Raw genomic sequence first — 19563 nt, 5'->3', positions numbered from 1 at the left:
GCTCCTCCTGGATCTCAGTCCAGACGTTTCCTGTCCCCCAGGGATTCAGGGCAGCATCTCATCTGTGTGTGACTGTAAGTGTATTACAAAGGGGATGTTCCCTGAATCCTCAGGGCTTAGGTTAGAGAGTCTGGAGTCGTAAGTTGTGACGGGCAGCCCCCCTCTCTTCATTCCAGTCTACATTTCATTATGACAGGAGTCTTAAATCATATGAAGGCTTTCGGGACCAGTCCAACAGGAGGGATCAGAGGAGATCTGGACATGATCAGAGGAAATGGTTTGTATGTCAGAGAGAAAGAATCTAAGATTGTCCTCTTCATCATTCATCCTCAGGTCTGGAGGATACATTACCTTCAGTACTTTGAACGACTTTTCTTTTTATATTATGGTAATACTTCATTCTACATGTCTGTATTTTCCTAATAATGTCCCAGTAGTTTCCTCGGAAGTTTCCCAAAAGTAATTATGCAAATTTTAATTCATTTTAGGGAAAACGGAGACAGACACATATGTAAAATCTGTGTGGAGCCAAACAAACAATTCATCACAGATAAAGAATCTTTTCAGAATAAATCCATAATGAATGAGTATTTTCTTGCATTTAAATGGAGAAATCCTCTCAAGGAAATTCCATTACCCACTAAATATTACATAATTCCTTCCAAAGAACTTCCAAGGAAATTATTGTGAAATTATTAGGAAATTAGGAGCCCATAAAGCAGAGCATTGCCCACATTATTTCTCAATTTCCATTCAAGTCGTAACTATGTGCTTTGCCATCTTTCAGCAAGAATTGTTATTTAAGTTTTCTTTCAAGTTCAGTTCGTACTTAATTTATTGGTGGAAAGCTTAGTGTGTTTACACACAATCACAGCTGATTCAGTCCAGATTTCTTTTTGTCTTCTTTTAAACTACTACTGTATCTGCCCGGCTACAATACAATATTTTACTTACTCTCCCCACAAATCATTTTTGAATTTCTGAAACATTTGTTTCCCTGTGTCGAACCACACAACTCTTTGCATCTTATGCAACGTGAAGTGTGCTTTATCAGTCAAGCCAGAGGCAGAAAGAATGCGTACAGTTCCTGGTCCATTTCACACATATGTTACACACATATGTTTACAGGCCTCCACCACACTCTCTCTCTCTCTCTCTCTCTCGCCAAGAGGCCCGGGCCCCCTGCTAGGGGAGCGGCGGCCGAGAGAAAAAGAGAGTAAGGCAAAGATAGCGAGCGAATAAGAAGAGTCTGATCAGAAGCCAGTATTGGCACGGCTCCTTGTCCCAGCCGGACCGAAAGCGTGTGGGCCCTTGGCGGGTGGACAGACAGGCAGTTCTGGAACTTCGAGGAGGAAGAGCGGCCAGCTGGAGAGGTAACAGAGTGGTATTGTGAGCTGACTGACTGACTGACGCCTCAGTGAAGCACGGACGTAGGCTGTCGGGGTGGCCTCCTTCTGGGCCCCACAGGGCCCCTGTGTGCTGATGCTCTGCTGGAAGTGGGTCAGACAGACACAAGAGCACAGCGGAGAGCGATCGGAGTGTGTACGCTCAGCAGAGATCCAGGACAAAGAGGCATCTAAACACTGAAGCTTGTGTACAGTGAGCTGGAAGAGATGGGGGCACAAGGTTGACGTAGTGCAGGGATGATTATCAGCATTGTGGACAAATTGTCTCAAGTGATTGAGACTTATAATTCTGCTCAATAACATAACAATGTAACAAATGCAAACCACAACTCATTCATCAATGTGCACAAAATCCAGCCTCTGTTACCGTCTTTTAACCCTAAATAAGGCAATGATGCAACAGCAAAACAATCTGTTTCCCTGCTGCCGTATACAAAGTGATGATTACCTTCATGTGGAGCTTGACTGGGTATGACAACATAAAGGCCTCTTTGAAAAAATGTTCAAAGCAAGAGGCTGTAGCTCATCTTGCCAGAGGGAGGCAGTGTTCTCATTCAGCGCACATTAACATTCTTCACAGCATCCATTTTGCCTCCAATTCTCTGCAGCTCCTAAGCTGCAAAATGATCGCCAGCCACAGAAGCAGAGAGCAGCTAGTTATCTTGTTATTGATGTGGGCACTTTGAAGAGAAAAGAGCTGCCACATTCTGGCAGACAGGAGGCCGGAGCCCAACAACACAATAAAAGAAAGTTCTGAGAAGTCAGAGGAATGTTAAGAATGGGAGAGTGAAAACCTCCTCCAGACAGACAAAGGCGGTGTCACACTTAAACCTGAAACATGCTTGGAAATACCATAAAGTTATGTTTATGAGTTTGCTAAGGCACGTTTGCCTGACCACACGCAGCAGAGGGGGGATTGTACTGGAGGTGTGAGGTGCTCAAACCTGCTCACAATGCAGGCTGAAAGTCAAATATTTCAACCCCCACCTTCACTTGGCATTTATGATCCCCATGAAAACAGAGAATGAGCAGCTTTTGTGTTAGATTGTGGCTTTAAGTCCCGTCCAAACATTTCTCAAAGCACACACATGACACACCAAAGCAGATTTAATACCTTGAATACTTTCAGGAAAATCACATTCCAGTATGCAACATGTGTATATGGTGGACAAAGCAACTGCGAGGTTATGCTTTACATGTGTCCTGGCAGCGTGTCAGAGCATCATCTGGTTACCCGTTCTGTTTGTCCTGAAACTGAACGTGCTTTGTATTTATCCTCCCACACGCGGCCGCAGCGGGGAACCCAGCGAGTTAAAATGAAACACAGTTTAAAGCATAAAAACTTCTTTTAGCTGGGGTCTGGTGGCAGCGGAGAACGGGTGACGGAGGAGACACGAGATGTGGATTTGAGACAAAACAGACCACGCCATCACACGTTTGGTCTTGGTAAATACTTTATATGCAATTGTTTCTTGATCTTTCCAAACACTGTATAGAAAACACTTAAGGTAACATTTGTCAAACATTTAAAGCGCGTCTGAGCTTTCAGACAGACATGACACAGTACTCTACAGCTTTATAAACATTCTCCCCCCTCTGGCTTGTCCATACACACCCCTCACCACACTTCCCACCACATACAATCCCTTCCAAATGCACACACACGCGCACACACACACACACACAAACCCACACGCTCAGCCACCGCTCTCAGACCCTCCTCTTATTATTCACAGTAGGCTTTATAACACTGTTTCTGTCTCGTATGATGGTTCTCAACATTTTTTTTTATTATTTAAAATAGCTATCAACATTTATGCTGTAATATCTGAAAAGTGATACATTTGTATTTACATAAGCTTATTGAGCAAGATTCAAATACAATGTATGTGGTACATATGTATAATTGTATGTAGGTATGTAATATTTGAGTTTGTGTGTGTGTTGACCAGAGCCACCTGATTCTGTTTGAGTCATTGACCGTCCACTGACAGCGTCCAGTCTGTTTAGTACAGTTAGAAAAGAAGACAGTGGCCTGGAGCTCTGATGAGTTTTCACCTCACGACGGCGCCGCGGTCGCTCGGACAGGCGACGCAGGGCAGCAGAGCAGAGTGAAGCCGGTCCCCGACTGTCTTACAGCTGTCTGTGATAGCATGAGGAGATTACGGGAGACTGAGGTGACTGGAGATGGCGTGAGGTGCACACAGCACGTTAGACCCATCATACATTCAAGCGGAGGCCAGGAGGTGTCAGTCGTTACCTTGGACGGCTGTGTTTTAGGGTCCTACAACCTCAGTGACTGGCACATTCGGACTCTCACACTCATGGTCTCATTCCAGTACGAGATGAAAGTAAGAAAACGTGGCAAATGGTCACAGTACCATGTCTGATTTTAAAACACCTCCTTAAGAGCGGGCCAATGAGAAGTCTTTGCTTCCAGCTGATCGTACGACGCCGCTCCTTAATCTCCCTCCTCTGTTCTCTTTCACACACAGAGATGCAAGCACTCACGTGTACATTCAGATACACAAAGTACAGGAGTAAGCAATTACACCTACACACACGGAAAAACAAACAAACAAAAGGTCGACACGCCCACTCCTGGCCACACATACACACTGGGACCTGGGTAAGAGACCAAACTAATGTGAGAGGAAAGTGAGGCACATAATCTGACAGGCGAAATGCAGCCTGAATTTTGGTATACTCAAAACAGAAGTCAGATGTGGGCAATTAAGGTGCCACAGACAGGTCCAGGCTTTCAGCCTAGTGAGAACTTCTAAAACGTAACATCTACGTAGCACCTATATTCTCCCAGGCGCGTTACACATACTTCGAATCTTGAAGTACCTATTAAACGGAGAAGCTCAGGCTCCGTCGTCCACATGAGCAACAGCCATACCGGCGAATAATTTTGGGGATGGACTAAGGTACCATAGTGATGATATGAATAGTGCTTAAAGGCTTAGCTTTTCTTTCACATCCTCATTTGCTATTACCAAGGTCGAAGGCATAGAAACAGAGATCCACATAATTAAACATTTAAAGAATTTATGTGCTCCAACAGTCTCATAAACTCTGGGTTGGGACCAGAAATAGGTCACAGGCCTATTCTGCTGGGTCCCTACATGGCAAGAGTAGCAATAAGGTTGTCATGAGCTGGGGTCAGAAGAGTGGGGACTTAAGTTTGTTGTTTCCAAGATGAAAAAGCTTAAGAACCACAAACAGTGTCTCTACTGGCTGCAGGATTGACAGCGGTTGGAAATGGAAATGGAGATGCTGAGTCAATCTCTTGAGGGCGTTTACAGAGGTGCCTGAAAGGCCCCTGTGGGTCTTTATTTATTCAAAGTGGCAGCACTTTGCTATCCCTGTATGTAAATGTAGATCTTTTGTAACTCCTTTTTTATCTACCTTCCCATGACAGTATTTAAAAGCTACTTCATTATCCTGGATGTGTCGGTTCACAGGGTCAGTTAATTTTGTTCCAAATTGATAACAGAAAGTGATAGAAGGGGAGAATGAGAGAGAGCAGGTAATCTGTCCATCCTTCCAGTCACCCCTCGCTTTGTTCGGATGGGGATCAGGAGTTTAGGTGAGTTTGAGTTCAACCGTCGTCTGGGGTCGAGTCTTCAGGGGTGGACGAGTCCTCAGCAAAGTCGTCCGATGAGCCACTCTTGTGGATGCGGCCGTCGCTGCGCATGCTGTGGAAAGTCTTGCGGAAAGCCTCCATCATCGAATGCGCCAGCTTCTTGGCCTCCAGCTTGCTCTCGCACTCCACGGCATGGCAGTCCATCTGGAAGGACAGGTCGTCGTTGATCTCCCGGTAGATCCAGGCAAATACATTGGGTCTGACGCTGTGGTCGGCTGTGCAGTAGGCAATTCGCGCCACCTGGTAGGTGTCCATGGTCACTGAGGCCTCGCCGTGCTCGTCCAGGTGGTGGAGACGCACCTGGAAGGGCCGAATCTCCAGCAGTGAGTTGCCTGTGGGGATGAGGCCCTGTTGCTGGGCGAGGGCACGACGCTCCACAAGACCCACCACCGCCGACTCTGTGCAGCCCGACAGGAACTGGGTCCCAGAGATAGTCACCTTACCCAGGTAGGCCACCTGTAGGAGAGGAGATACACAGTGGTATTATTAGACTTGTCTTTCTGATGCAGCGTATAACAGAAGTAAATATGCAGGTGGCTACAAACACCACAATGCTTTCAGCTGCAGTTTTTCAGCAGATGTCCAGAATCACAACTGCTAACAGAAAATAACTGGGATGTGATCCAAAAAACCTTAAAATGTGGAAAGACCATGTATTTCCCTATAAATACACTGAGTGACTGGAAAAACAGAAGGCCACTCCTCAAACGATGTCACAGACAGGTTCAGGGTTTTAGCTGAATGACTACTTCTAAAACGCATGTAGCACCTATATTCCCCCTGCTCAGTATGCTAATAAAAGCAATAAAAGCAAGAAATGCAACCATAAGACACAGGGACAGTAAAATACTGTTAAAAAGTAAATAAAATAGCAAAAGCGTAGAGATAAAACCAGATGAATCATTAAATATTCATCCAGGCTTTTTCATAAAAGAACACTTTCAAAGATGTTAAACACGTGTCTACAGCTTGTCTAATCTCAATGAGCAGAGTGTTCCTATGTCTGGGGACTTTAGTGTCACCAGCCAAGACTCAGGGATAACCAGCAGAGCCCAGTTAATCTAAAGGGACTCAGAGGCATGTGAGGAGTCAGCAAATCAGTGAGATAGTTTGGTGCAAGGCCATTTAATGCTTTGAGAGTCAGCAGTCAAAGTTTAAAATCATAACAGAAACTAACAGGAGCCAGTATAATTTGTTCAGGATGGGAGTAAAGTGTATTAATCTCTTGGTACCAATTATTTTTGTTGTTGAACTGGCTGGTAAAAATTGCTCAGATTTATCATCAGTACATCTTCAGTAATTTGGGGATATCCAACAATTAATGTCATTATTAGGTCATTATTATTTTCCAGTTGCAGTGGAACAAATAACTGTCATAGCAACATAAAGAGGACATCATGGTTGTATCGCCTCACTGAGCCGACACATGTAAACTGAAAACAATAGTGGGCCAAGACTGGACCCTTGAGGAACACCACAATGAGCAGTGTCAGAGAACATTCAGATGAAAGAATGATGGTGACCTGGCCACCATGTTTTGGAGAGGAGCATCCTTCCAACCATCTGCACGTTCAGCTTTTAAATCAAGATCCTAAAGATGCTGAGTCACTGCTATGATATGTGGCAGCCGTTATCAGGATCAAGGATGCTCCAAATCTGCCAAACAAGTCTTAAACTATGAAAGACAAGTGTGAACACATTTCCATTTCCAATCTTCTCAGGCAGTTTTCAACATTAAAAATATTACTGTGCTGGGACCTCATCAACGTGCAGCAAATGGAAAAATAAAGTTTTAATTCCACGTTCGGTGACCATCCTTAGGTTAATTAATCTCAAAAACTGGGGTGATTTAAGTCTCTCTGTAGCGGTGATGAGAGGCTTTTCTAATTTTCTGTGGTAACTATGCTGACGTGCTGAAGGCTGTGCGTGTGCCACTTCCCAAAGAGTAAAATAACACTACGTTGAGCTGTGGCTGCAACGAGGACCATAGAATACCATAGTAATGACACTGCATACCAGGAGAGCGATAGACTGAGGAAATGGAGAGGGATGAGAGGGGAGAGACAGAGTTAAGAAGTGAACAAAGCTGAAGTTTTCTATGGGGAACACGGCCAAATTGAGAGCGGTCCAGGAATAATGGCTGACTTGTGCGCTTTCTCTACATGGCGTTCTTCATAGCTTTATAAAAATACACAGAGGAGGAGCCTGCTATGAGTCAAACTCTCAAGGAGTTTTCACTCCTGTCTGTGTTTATACTGGGGCAAGGGAATACTACTCTCTCTCAAGAGTTCATTACAGCTGGCTTACATGCAGCACACATTTGACACATGGCTGCACATGAGTGCAATGATAAATGTGAATACTAAAGGAAAGCTGTGTATCACATAACACTCATATACAGAAGATGTGGCCTGCATTCATGGCTCATTCTGCCCAATGTCAAGCCAGCCTCTGGAACGTTAAGAAATGTAAGTAAACTATTAGTTAAAAGTCTTTTCACTTCTTATGTTTTACTACCTGACAACATCAGAGGTCTGTCCAGCTGATCAACAGATACCCATGCCAGACTGACACACCGTAGTGCAACAGAAACAGACACAAAGCAGGGGACGGGGTCCTGTTTCATTCATCACTTCATCTGACTGATCCTCTGCTTTCACAAGTCTTGTTTATTCTGCAGCCGTCAAGTCTACTTGCCCTCATTTTCTGCTATGATTTTGACTGAATGGGATCTTTCAGAGTAAGCATGTAGAACAGTCAGCCAGTCACTCAGTCCTCGAGTCCACCAACCCCTCGGTTAGACAGCCAGCAGCATTTACCACACAGCTACAAAAGTGCAAAAACTGATGCGGGCACAAATATCTAGGAGTAAAATGTAGAGCCTTGCAATCTTGCGATCTCAAAGAAGCTGTGGAGCCCACAAAAATTCTGCTCAATTACAAACACATAGATGAAATAATCAGATCAAAAAGGAGGAAATGAAAGTGATGGAGAAATGGAGCTCCAGCAGCAGGGTGGAGAAAGAGGAAGCTAGTGAGAAACAGAAAAAAAACAAACAGAAATGTCTCCTTGGAAATGTATTACAATCAAGCACTTCATCCTTCCTCCCTGGGAGTGAACAGCTCAATATTTTAGAGAACACGCCAATTCAAAGTCATGTCTGTGCATTAAGTATAGGGCTGGAGCTAAGAGGTTGTTAGCCTAGCTTAGCATAGAGACAGGAAGCAGGAAGGAATAGCTAGTCTGTCTGTCCAAAGATTAAAACACTTGTCAACACCTCTAAAGCTCACTTATTAACCAACTGCATCTTGTTTATTAAATCCTTACACAAATGGAAATTAAAAAAATGACAACTTGTGGCTTCAGCGGTAGCTACATGCTATAACTAAGCTACCACTATGGTGTATTAGGCCCCAAAATACCCTGATTGCGGTGCGACAAGACACTGATTCCCAGTTTCCTACAGGCAACTGTAAGAGGTCCAGGCAGTGAAAGCAGCTGCCTCCTCATGCCTGGTTTTCATTAGCGGTGACCGCGGGGTGGGACATGCAGCCTTTGCACCCGATCCATCATTCAGCTGAGTGCCACAGGTCTGCAGGAGCAGCCTGGAGGCAGGGCGGTTTGCTAGTCAACCACACTGACACCCTCTCGCAGCCAAAAGGCGGTCAGTCACTCAGCCAGCCAACAAATCCAAAGACTGTGCCAAGATACATCAACCATCCACAATGTGCTGTTTGTATGTCAAACAGCAATAAAGACTCTTTGTGGACTTCTTCGCTCTGTCCCTCCTGTTTTGATATCGAGTTACTTGTTTAAACTGCGATTGTTTCTACTGATTGCTTGCTTCCTTGTTGAATGAAGGTTGACTGCTTTGCCAGGTTTACTTCTCTGACAGCAACTGGGGGTTGGCCAAAAGCACAAAAAAAGGCAGCTCATGTTTTCTCTTGATCGGCTTATGTCTGCTCTACTGTCTCTGGTGTTAGAAAACTAGGAAGTGATCTGGTTAGTGTGCTGATTAAATAATGTTCACAGCTTGGGATAAAGAGCCAGCAAAGGGGTGGCGGTGAAGAGTTGCAGCTGCTGGATATTCAGACTGAACAAGAGGAATGAACCATTCAGTCTGATGTTGCCTTCTTTTGTCCCAGGAAAAGATGTGATTTTTCCCAGATCAATCATGAGTGACTGGCGTATCCGCTACAGTTACAATAATCACAGAGAGGTACAAAGCTTCCTCTGATCACCAGTAGGATGTGTTAAGGAAGGAGAAAATGGGGAAGACGCTGGCACAGTACAGAGGTCAAGAGAGGGGGAAAAGAGGGAAAGATGGTGGGAAGGAGCAAAAAAGGGACAAGAATCATTGTGATCAGAGGTAACTTAGAAAAAAGTTGGCAAATTTGGACAGTTTGAATGGTTTTGGCTGAGTGTTCACTTTGCAGACAAGCATGACAACAAAATGAATTAGCATAAGACGGGCAGGTGTGTGTGAGTGAGAAGTGTGTGCGGTGAGGAGGTCACCAGACTGAGCAGACAGTAGAGTTAGCTGCAGCCGAAGAGGAAACTGTTATATTGCTGGAGTAGAAAGATGAAGTGTGGATAGAAATAGAGATAAAACTCCGTATAACACCATGGTCATAAAAATAAAAAAAACACATACACCACTGCAATTCTGGACTTTTCCTTGGTTTGCAGTGCTTGAATGACCGACTTTAACCACAATCAACTTTTAGATTATTTGGTTAGAACAGACAGAAATACCAGCTGAGGCTCGTGGTTGTTGTGTCGTTAATGTGGCGTTTTTGCCGCAAAACATTTTAGAGGCAAAGTTTAAATCCAATCTGTGAGACACTATTTGGCCATGAGGCAGAATCATCATCACCGGAGGCACAAAAACAGACACACAACAAGACACTTAATGTTGAGGCAACAGAAAAGAGCTGGAAAAAACTGTTGAAATACACACATTTCTAACCACTTATATGTTGCCTACAGGTTAGATAACAGATAACAGATGATAAGATCTGCACGCTGCACACCTCTCCTGGCTGTTCTGTTGAGGCACTGCCTCCTACTTGGTAACACACACACATGCGGTAGACCAGCGGGACCCTCACAGGATGACTGACACTGCAATGAAGTTGTCCCCAATACAACTGACATGGCACAGCCAGTCAGACCACACAGAAGTACAGTAAACCTGGTAAACACACAGAAGTGTTCTTGCAGCCATTTACTGCAAAGGTGGTGCGTCCTGCTGAACTGGCCTCCACTAACATCATCGGAAATGACTATATTTTCATGCAGTTTAACCTCAGGGACCTCTGTGGACTCAGTGAATACCAGCGATGGACTGGACGGTGCTGCACATCGTAGGTTAGCTTTGCAGTAATTAACCAAAGCTGTTTGCTGCAATATCAAAGAAAAGCCTTTTCCCTGTCAAAGTCGATGGAGCTGGATGCATGTCAGGAACAATTTAATGCACACGAAAGAACAAGCAGCGCTGCCTCCTAAACTGCTGCGAGTGTCACTGTCAGGTCTGCCCCTCCAGACGTGATGTATTTGATTGTCCTCAAATAATTCAAAGACACAATCCAGTTTCTGGTTATTAGATTGAATCACTTTGAATTTGATTCCTGGTTTGTAGTCTGTACAACAATGCAGAGAGATTTTTATTTTGTTTGTTTTTTTACCTTGATTACATGAAATACTTGCCAACTTTGTTTAAAAGGGGCTATTTTGAGTTTGCAGGGAATCCACATGGAAACAGTAAAGCCTCTCTGTTACCTCCAAAGAACAAACTCCTCTCAGGCTGAGCCACAAAGTAGAAAAAATAAAAAAGGCACATAATCTGGCAGACAACGACAGGACTATTGGCCAGCAGAAATAACACATAGTAAGGAATTGTTTTAAAGTGGAGAAGTTTTTCTGATACTTCCTTCCTTTCTTTAAACCCTCTGATAGAATAACACTGGAAAAAAAAACATGATTACAGCCTCGGCTGTGCAGTACCTGAATCCTGTTTTGGTCTGTGGGCAAATGTTATGGAAAATTATACTTTTGCAGGCAGACAGAAGCCAAGGCGGGACGCGGATAATCATATTAAAATCAAAAGTACAAATTTATATCTCGTGTCTGCCACCAGCCGAGTTGAGCGTGAAGCCTCAAAGCAGCAGCACTGAAATGCTAACAGAAGCACGAGCGGTTCTGTGCACAATCTGTGCATCTGGAGGCTGCAGAGGTGGACCTCAGACAAGTTAGTGGGTGACTTTTAACAGCTACAGTGTGTGTGTGTGTGTGTGTGTGTGTGTGTGTGTGTGTGTGTGTGTGTCAAAGTGCGCGAGCGCGTCGGGATGGTTTCCAAAGCTACAAATCATGGGTTGTGATCGGAACAATGAAGAGACACACTGACTCAAATGATCGTAAATCCTGCAGCAGCAGAGGAGACGGGATTCAGGTTGGACTCACTGACAGTGCAGAAACGAGCTGCTACTAGCATCTCCAAGCCAAACTGCAGACGCCTGCATGAGTAAGTGTTTGTGCAGTACGTGAAGCAAACCGCTCCAGCTCCAGCTCTCTACACATCGAGCTCTGGATAAAATTGATACATCAATCCATCCATCCATCCCAGACCAGAACACATCTGCTGTCCTCTGCTCTGGCAGCCTGCTCACCAGTCATCTCAGCGCTGGCAAGTCAGGCCACTTAAATCATTCCAGAGTCCTCCCCTTTGTTTCAACTTTCCATGTGTTTCTCCTCCACTCTGAAACTCTGTTGTCTCTTCTTCCCTCCGCTCTCTCCCCCTCTCTTTCTTTCTCCCATCATGTGTTTCTCTCCCCCCTTCACCTCTCCTCTATCCTCACATCCCCTCTTCTGTTCTGCACTCCTTCTGCAGCGAGCAATTCTATACGGTCAGAGTGAAAATATTGATGCCATATGAAGCGATACCAAGACAGAAATAAAGGTCAGCTACGGGAACGAAGGCCTGGGGGGCTGCAAAGAAGGAATGCTATGAAGAGAAATGGAGCAAACATTGACTGACAACAGACAGACGGGCTGAGGCAAGAAAGCTGAAATGTAAACTATCCACTGGATGGCTGCAGCAGAACTAAACTCCAGCATGTGTACAGTATGGATACCTGAGAGAGACAAAAACAAGCAAATGGTGTGTAAGTGTGACACAGAGAAAGGAGGGAGGATGGTTAAACATTTGCATGTGTGGTGAGACATGTGGCCGCCATTACTGACTCTTATGGAGCATATTGTCCTATACTGTTCTCTCCCTCTCCTACACTGGGAGACTCCTGATGGACCTGTAAGGCAAAGGTCACATGGCCAACAGAGACAGCTGGTTGCTTTGCTAGCTTGTCGACTTAGGCGGCAATCAGTTAAAAGAAAAGTTCACGTTTTAGGAAATATGCTTCTTTGATTTCTCGCCAAGAGCTAGATGAGAAGATCGATACCATTTGGGTATCGTCTGTAGGCCAAGTATCAAGCTACCGCCAGCAGCTGGCTAACTTAGCTTCACACAAAGAGCGGAAACGAGGAAAACGGCTAGCATGGGTCCATCCAAGGGTAACAAAACCAGGGGTTAAGTTGTTTACAACACTGCAAAAGACCCTGTAAGGTATACTGCACCGCCAACGCCAACACAGTCACTCTGCCGCCGCTGTTTTTAAGTACATGCCAGTAACAATGCCTTCTGTGTTTAATGATGAAAGAGACAAACAGATTTTAGCGTTTAACATTTTGTGACGAATCACTGGACGCAAACCCAGCAATGCCAAAAGAACCACAATTATGGAATGACAAAGGGGAAACAGACAGGCATGCAAGGAGGGTCAGACAGGGAGAGGGACTTGTTGTAAACAGATGGAGAGAGAGGCTGGGAGAAAGTAAATGAATGCAAAGAAAGACAGAAGAAAGTGAGGGATGCACAGAGGGAGACAGGAAAAACATCCGCAGCCCAGCGAGCGAGCCGGTGGGAAGACAGGAACGTCCTTCTGCGCACGCACACAGCACGCACTGTCTGTGTGTGAGTCTGTATTAGTGTGTAAGCACACAGGCATGCATGTGTGTACGAGAGGTGTAGAGCGAGGGCAGCTGCTGCCGCTGGAGCCACAGCTGCTTCGGCTATCAGCAGAAAGGGACGAAGGGGATGAGAAGGAAGGAGGAGGAGGAGGTATGGGAAAGGGAGGAGGAGGAGGAAGAGACACGTTAGAGTCAGTGCAGAGATACCTGTCCCCACAGAGAGGCTGGGACGACAGGAAGAGGAGCTGTGAGCAGAACAAGGAGGCAGTTGTTGAGGACAGCAGTTTGGTCCAGATGAGTCGGGTCTGGGAACAGAGCTGATATGAAGGTACAGTCAGTGTCATGTCAGTGTCACACACTTGCCCAGACACTGGTCCAAGGATAAAGAGGCAATGCAAACAAAACACACCATCTCAATCTGTGCCTGTTTTCCATTTTTCCCCCCATGGTCACATGTTATTCAAAGCAGAAAAAGGCTGGAGTTTTTTTGGCTGAATATTTGGAAACTTATCAGATTTGTACCTGGCAGTCATCTGATGCTGTTTGCCAAAGGAAAGAAAAACAACTGATAATAGATCTGCAACAACAATCAAAGCGTAAAAAGGTCAAGTCATCATTTTATAGAGAGATATACAGAGCAGTAATGATCATCCCATCAAACTCTTGTTAAGAAAGCGAATAAGCCTGTTTCTTTGAAGGTTGAACTATTCCCTAAAGTTATTCAAATAGGGTTGAATGAAAAAATGCACAAACTACATTTTTCAGTGAATTCAGCAGTTTTATGGATTTATGTGTTCTCCGTTTGTATAAGAAAATGAAAATCCAGCATAAAACTGATGCTTCATGTTCTATAGCTAATAAACAACTGGCCCCAGTCAGAGACAGAGGTTGTCCTGGTGTCCTCCTTCAGTCGGCCCCTGCGTCTGGATCCCCCAACATGACTGGAAATCCACGGCTTGAGAACGCAGCATTCCTGAGGAGGTTGTTAACATTCCTGTAAACTTATTGAATCAGCACAGTGCAGCTGGCTCCGCTTGCCACGGCATGCAAAGATGGATGAGGTTTTTGTAGAAGGTGCTGTGTGTGTTTGCTTGCTTGTGTGTGTGAGTGTGTATGTGAGCGAGTGTTTGAATGTAAGTCAAGACAGGAGCACCTCAGTGTATATGAAAGACGCTTTCAAATTCCCAAGTCCATCCACGCAGCCGACTACAGGGCAGGACTCTCCATACTCTACTGATGGTCATAAAGCTCATCTAAGCTGAGCTGCACACTGGTGCCAGTTACTTTTTCTATTCTTGGCCACAAAATATGGTCTCACCAACACAAATTTGCAATGCAAATGAAAAAATGGTATTAACGGCCCTTTTTTCCTCACCAACACATGCTTTTCAGTCAAGGCACACACAAATATTGTAACTTCTGGACATGAGCGCCACAGCGGGTCCATCACGATCAGACTGCAGAGCACTTTGTGGTTCATCTAGTCCAGATTTCAGCACAGAGACCGTTTTGTGCGACACCATAAAGATGTTATAGTAGGCAGAGCGCACAGTCGCAGCAGAGACATCATATGTTTATGAGGCCATCGAGGTTCGAGTCACACCAGAGTAAACAGAGAATATTTCAGTGGAACTGGGGCAGATTTTGACATGCATGAAATGTGGTTGCAGGCCAGAGCCTTGTCAGACTTTGTTTGAAGTAAACTTCAGTTTTTCAGTGAGATAAAGAGCAGCCAGGTTGATTTGTTTAATGTCAAGTTCCTAACCAGCACTGATCATGACGACGACAACAGACTGCAGAAGTCATTTGTTTTATGGATATAATAACCAAACAAGTAGAGACTCTGTTTTCCCGCAGGTAGAACCTTGAAGTAAGGTTTCAAATGTGAGTCAGCTGACTGTAACACAGCCCTTTGGCACCAGCACCAGCACTGAGGTTCATCTAAAGAACCAAAATCTGACATGATATTTAGTCTCATATCATCCATCGTCTGCACCCGCTGGGTGAAAGAGAGGAAAGATGTATGAATATACTGCCCCTATTGCTGACTCCCACCATATCGATAACGAGCGCAACACTGAAAGTGAGTGAAACAGAGACAAGAGATGAAGAGTAAAATCGAGACAGCGCTCACTACCCAGACATTGCTGTCTGTTATGTGGGAGCAGCCTGAGTAAATCAGTGGATCTGAGGAAAGCCCTGAACTGCTGCCCAGTCTAGAGTAACAGTGCCAGCGGAGACAACACGCGAGTTAACCCAAACCAGAATCCTGACTGCCTTTCAACACCTCTCACCTCCAGTTTCCATACAAACAAACAAACAAACAAACAAACAAACACATGAGAATACTTTAAATTATACTTACAGTGCATAAAAATAATCAACATGAACAGAGCATGTTTCAAATTCTGCAGATTTCACCAAACACGATGACAGCACCCAACCACACAGAGCAGTACCATGCAGGTACTTTCTTAAACTATGCTTGCACTCCAGCTAATGCAGCCTTGAGCTGCTAGTCTCAAACATGGTTAAGGAACGGGCTGCAGAGGTGTTGAAAGTGTTTCTTTCTGACCACACAACCCTTGATTTTTTCATTTTCAAACCTGTGGTCTTCAAACGCAAATCACACTGACTCAAGTGACATCACTTGAGGCAATTTCTCAGACTGCACAGCTCCCTTTGGAGCCACGAAAGGCTTTATTCAACTGTTTCAAATAATGCTCAAGACCTGAAAGAAGACGTTGATGAGTAAAATCCCTGTTAAGCAGGGAAGACGGTGATGCTTGTACATTATCACAGACGACCAAGCAAGCCAATGCCCATATCTAGAATGTAAACGATTCTGACCTTCCTAATCTATAAACACACACACACGCAGGCCAAAACACTGATACAAAGGCTCCGTTAGACAAAAACACAGACTTGCACACATTCAGCAGGGAACTGGGAGCACCGGTCATCTCACCCCAGAGGTTGTTCATCATCTAAATGCCATCACTGTGCATTCTGTTCTCTGTTCACTGGAGGAGAAGTGATGGTACGTTCAGCACACTGACTGACATCAGAATACCAAGTGCTGAGAGACAAAAAGCCCCTCTGCCTGACTGATTAGATAAAGACCTGGTAGGACCAGCATGCCCTGGGCTGCTCGTGTGAATGACGTCAGTGTGGGAGAATCACACACTGTCACTGGTTTGGTTTCACTGTGTAGTGTGAAGAGTGAAATTATGCCTGGCAGAGGTAGCAGACCCAGTGCTCTTAATCAGCATGCACGATACCCGGACCCTGAAACTGGCTTCGGACAGAGCCTGGCTGGCTGCTTCCTCCTGCTTCAAGTCTTTGTGTAAAGCTAAGCTAACCGGCTGCTGGCTGTAGCCTTATACTTCTCTGACAGGATGTGAGAGTGGCATCAATCTTCTCATCTAGTTTTCTGCAAGACAGTGGTTACGCAAAATTACATCAGAGCAAAAACATGGGACAAAGAAAAGCATAGAAGATTAAATAGTGGAGCTTTGTGGGAATGAAGTTTTTAGTGTCCACGCATAATCCATGGCAACACTACAGTCTACACACTGTCTCACCACTGGGCTGTTACAAGTGTAAGGGGGTTGTGAATCAGACACTTGTGTGCTCATTAACTCCACACAAGGTGCATAGCCAAGGGGCTGCATGAAAAAGCAGGCATGTATAAAAGATCATTCAGCCGGGCAGGGCCAAAAAAACATGACGAGAGCAGAGACTTCAGAATCGACTGTGTATTCCTTCGTCAAAGAGAGGGCGACTTCATACCCTTGGAAAGCAGAGAACAGATCACGAGGAAGGAGCTGAGTTGTCTGTTTTGAGCAGACTCCAGAGTAATTTCACCATTGTCATGGGGTATAACTGTAGCTGGCATGGCGGTGAAGTGCACTGAAAACATTTTCTCAATGGATGTGAAGTGGACTGCTTTGACAGCAGCAGGCCGGCGGGGCAATGAGTGGTGGCCTTTCATCCCTGCTAGCTGTTAGCTTTGGCACGGGGGCAGCAGCCCTCAGCCAGCCTCCCTGCCTGCCTGTAAGCTGGGAGCGCAACTGGGGGCTGGGAAAGAAAGGAGTGAGGGAGGAAGGGGTGAGAAAGGAAAGACAGTGAATAAAGAACATTCCACGAGGATCATAAATGGTGTTATATTGTATTGTAGTGTGTAAAAGCCAAGCAGTGAGGCCGGCAAGGCGGGCAGAAAGACGAGTGTTTTCTGGCTTGAAAGGAAAATAATGTCCCTTTGAGGTCTGAAGGCAGAGGTGCTGAAGCAGGTGGGCAGACAGATATGCAGACAGGCAGGTAGTGACTCAGACAGGAAGTTACACAAGCCAACAGATGCAGGCGGCGAGGCAGACAGACTTGCAAATAAGGAGGTCGCAGACAGATGAGGGAAATGAATTTTTTGTGCGGCTGGTATTCTGCTGAATAGCTGTAGTGGTCTCCATGGCAACGTGGTTTTTTGGCATTCTCTGGAAAGAGCAGCGAGAGAAGAAGAGGAGTGGGGCAGCGAGCGGATGCTGGGAGTCGCACTGGACGGAGAGTCCAGCTCCGTGCAGCGTGCACCTAGGCGAGATATCAATATTTATCTTCCATCATGGCGGTGACTGCCCACGGGACGAGACAAGAGGCTGCCTGATTCTGCTCCCGCTGAAAAGCTGCGCACAGCTGTGATAAACAGCTGGTTACATCTGAATGCTTCTTATTACCATCTGAAAATCAAAACCTTTTCCAAGCTGGGGGGTTGTTTGTCATGTCATAAAAGGCTGCCAGTGCATGACTGGTGATTAAAAACAATGAGGTATGACACACTGAACGCTGGGATGCTGATGAGTCAGTAACCTGTGACACAAGGTTACCTCACGGATGCCTAGTCCACAAGTACACTGGTGTTATTGAAAACAGGGATTTTTCCTCCTTCATTCTCAAAAAAATACCCAACAGGTGGGGATATAATCCTTACCCTGAAGCCATGTTGGCCAATCAGATGCCTGAAAAAAAATACACTCCCAGCAGACTACCTGCAACTGACCAGGGCGTCGTGTCGTGGGAGTGCTGGATTTACAGGGACCTCTGTGCGTCTCTTATGTGTAAACTCATAAAGAGCCTTGTTAGCAAGCTTAGCACCAGCGCTGTTTTGGCTACGTCCGCCACAAAATGGCCTCACAGGAGATAACGGCGCACACTCTGTCGTTCACTCTGGAGGAAGTTTTCCAAAAGGTGTTTTCAGGTCTGATTTTTCAGTGACCTAAACTGTAGTTTGTGTGCAGACGAGAAGCCAAAACTCATAGAAAAGCTATGTTTTAAAAAATACCAGTGTATATGTGGACTAGGCATGAGTTGAGTGTGGATGTCTCAAAGGGCGAGCAGAATGAAAAATGCATAGCTGGGCTGTTTTTTAACTCTATTTTGGTCAGTCATCCGTCATATTGGCACATATTATGGACAAGTATGATAAAGAGGAAGAGCAGTGGCTTTATTTCCGGTCAGGGCATCGAGGCTTAAGTCTCGCTGGTTTCCATTGTGCAATGTGGGAAATTCATACGCAAAATACCATGTTGACCTGGAGCAGTTTTGCTAATGTGACGCAATAGAAAATTGCTGATTCTTTAGAAAGTTTTCCACCAACTGAAACAGCCAAGATGCAGATTACATCAGTGTTGCATGTAATATGCCACTGTAATGTGAACGAAGCGTTATCTGAGTTAGACACTGACAATACATGTGCAGTACTTTAACAATTTCACTGCATCTCTGAGAAGAAAATCTTGCTTGATTTTATTGCGGCTGGCAGGATAACAGCTGTCCTGCAGAGACGAGAGGAGCGGTGTCACGGGTGAAAAGCTCTGTGCATCATCGTATCAATGTCACATCATCGGGAAATAAACAAAGGTGTCGTCTGTCAGCTCTCATCACAGACAAAGTTCTCTGCCCTGTGTTTCATTCTCATCTTAATTCACTGGATCAACAATAAAACATATCATTATCTGAGATTTAGTAACTCCTACAACCCCGATTCCAAAAATGTTGGGAAGCTGTGTAAAACAAATAAAGCAGAATGTGATAACTTGTTGATCCTTTTTTGACATATCCTCAATCAAACAGCACAAAGACAGTATATTTAATGTTTGACCTCAGCTTCATCTGCTTATTCTGAATTTGATGCAGTAACACGTTTCAAACTAGTTGGGACAGGAGCAACTAAAGACTGGGAAAGATGTGGAATGATCCAAAAACACCTGTTTGGAACATTCCACAGGTAAACAGGTTCATTGGTAACAGGTGATAGGATCATGGTTGGGTCTGAAAGGAGCATCCTGGAAAGGCTCAGTCGTTCACAAGCGAGGATGAAGTGAGGTTCACCACTTTGTGAACACATGACTGTATGAAGGATGTTACTACATGAGCTCAGGAACACTTCATAAAACTGTTGTGTAAACAAAGTTTGTTTGCAAATCCTCACAT

General features: G+C 44.9%; 1 protein-coding gene across 1 annotated transcript in view; it reads right to left on the bottom strand.

The window, feature by feature from the left end:
* Positions 1-2845: 2845 nt before the first annotated feature.
* pid1 (phosphotyrosine interaction domain containing 1) overlaps positions 2846-19563 on the bottom strand; it is a 30026-nt gene continuing 13308 nt past the window's right edge. The window contains exon 3 of the mRNA XM_076735094.1: positions 2846-5511. Within this exon, the coding sequence (XP_076591209.1) occupies positions 5011-5511 (501 nt within the window). The 3' untranslated portion in view covers positions 2846-5010. The remainder of the gene's footprint in view (positions 5512-19563) is intronic.

The sequence above is a fragment of the Chaetodon auriga genome, chromosome 7 (genome assembly GCF_051107435.1).
Source record: "Chaetodon auriga isolate fChaAug3 chromosome 7, fChaAug3.hap1, whole genome shotgun sequence".
Lineage (NCBI taxonomy): Eukaryota > Metazoa > Chordata > Actinopteri > Chaetodontiformes > Chaetodontidae > Chaetodon > Chaetodon auriga.
The sequence above is the reverse complement of the archived record's forward strand: the minus strand, read 5'-3'. Positions and strand labels throughout refer to the sequence as shown.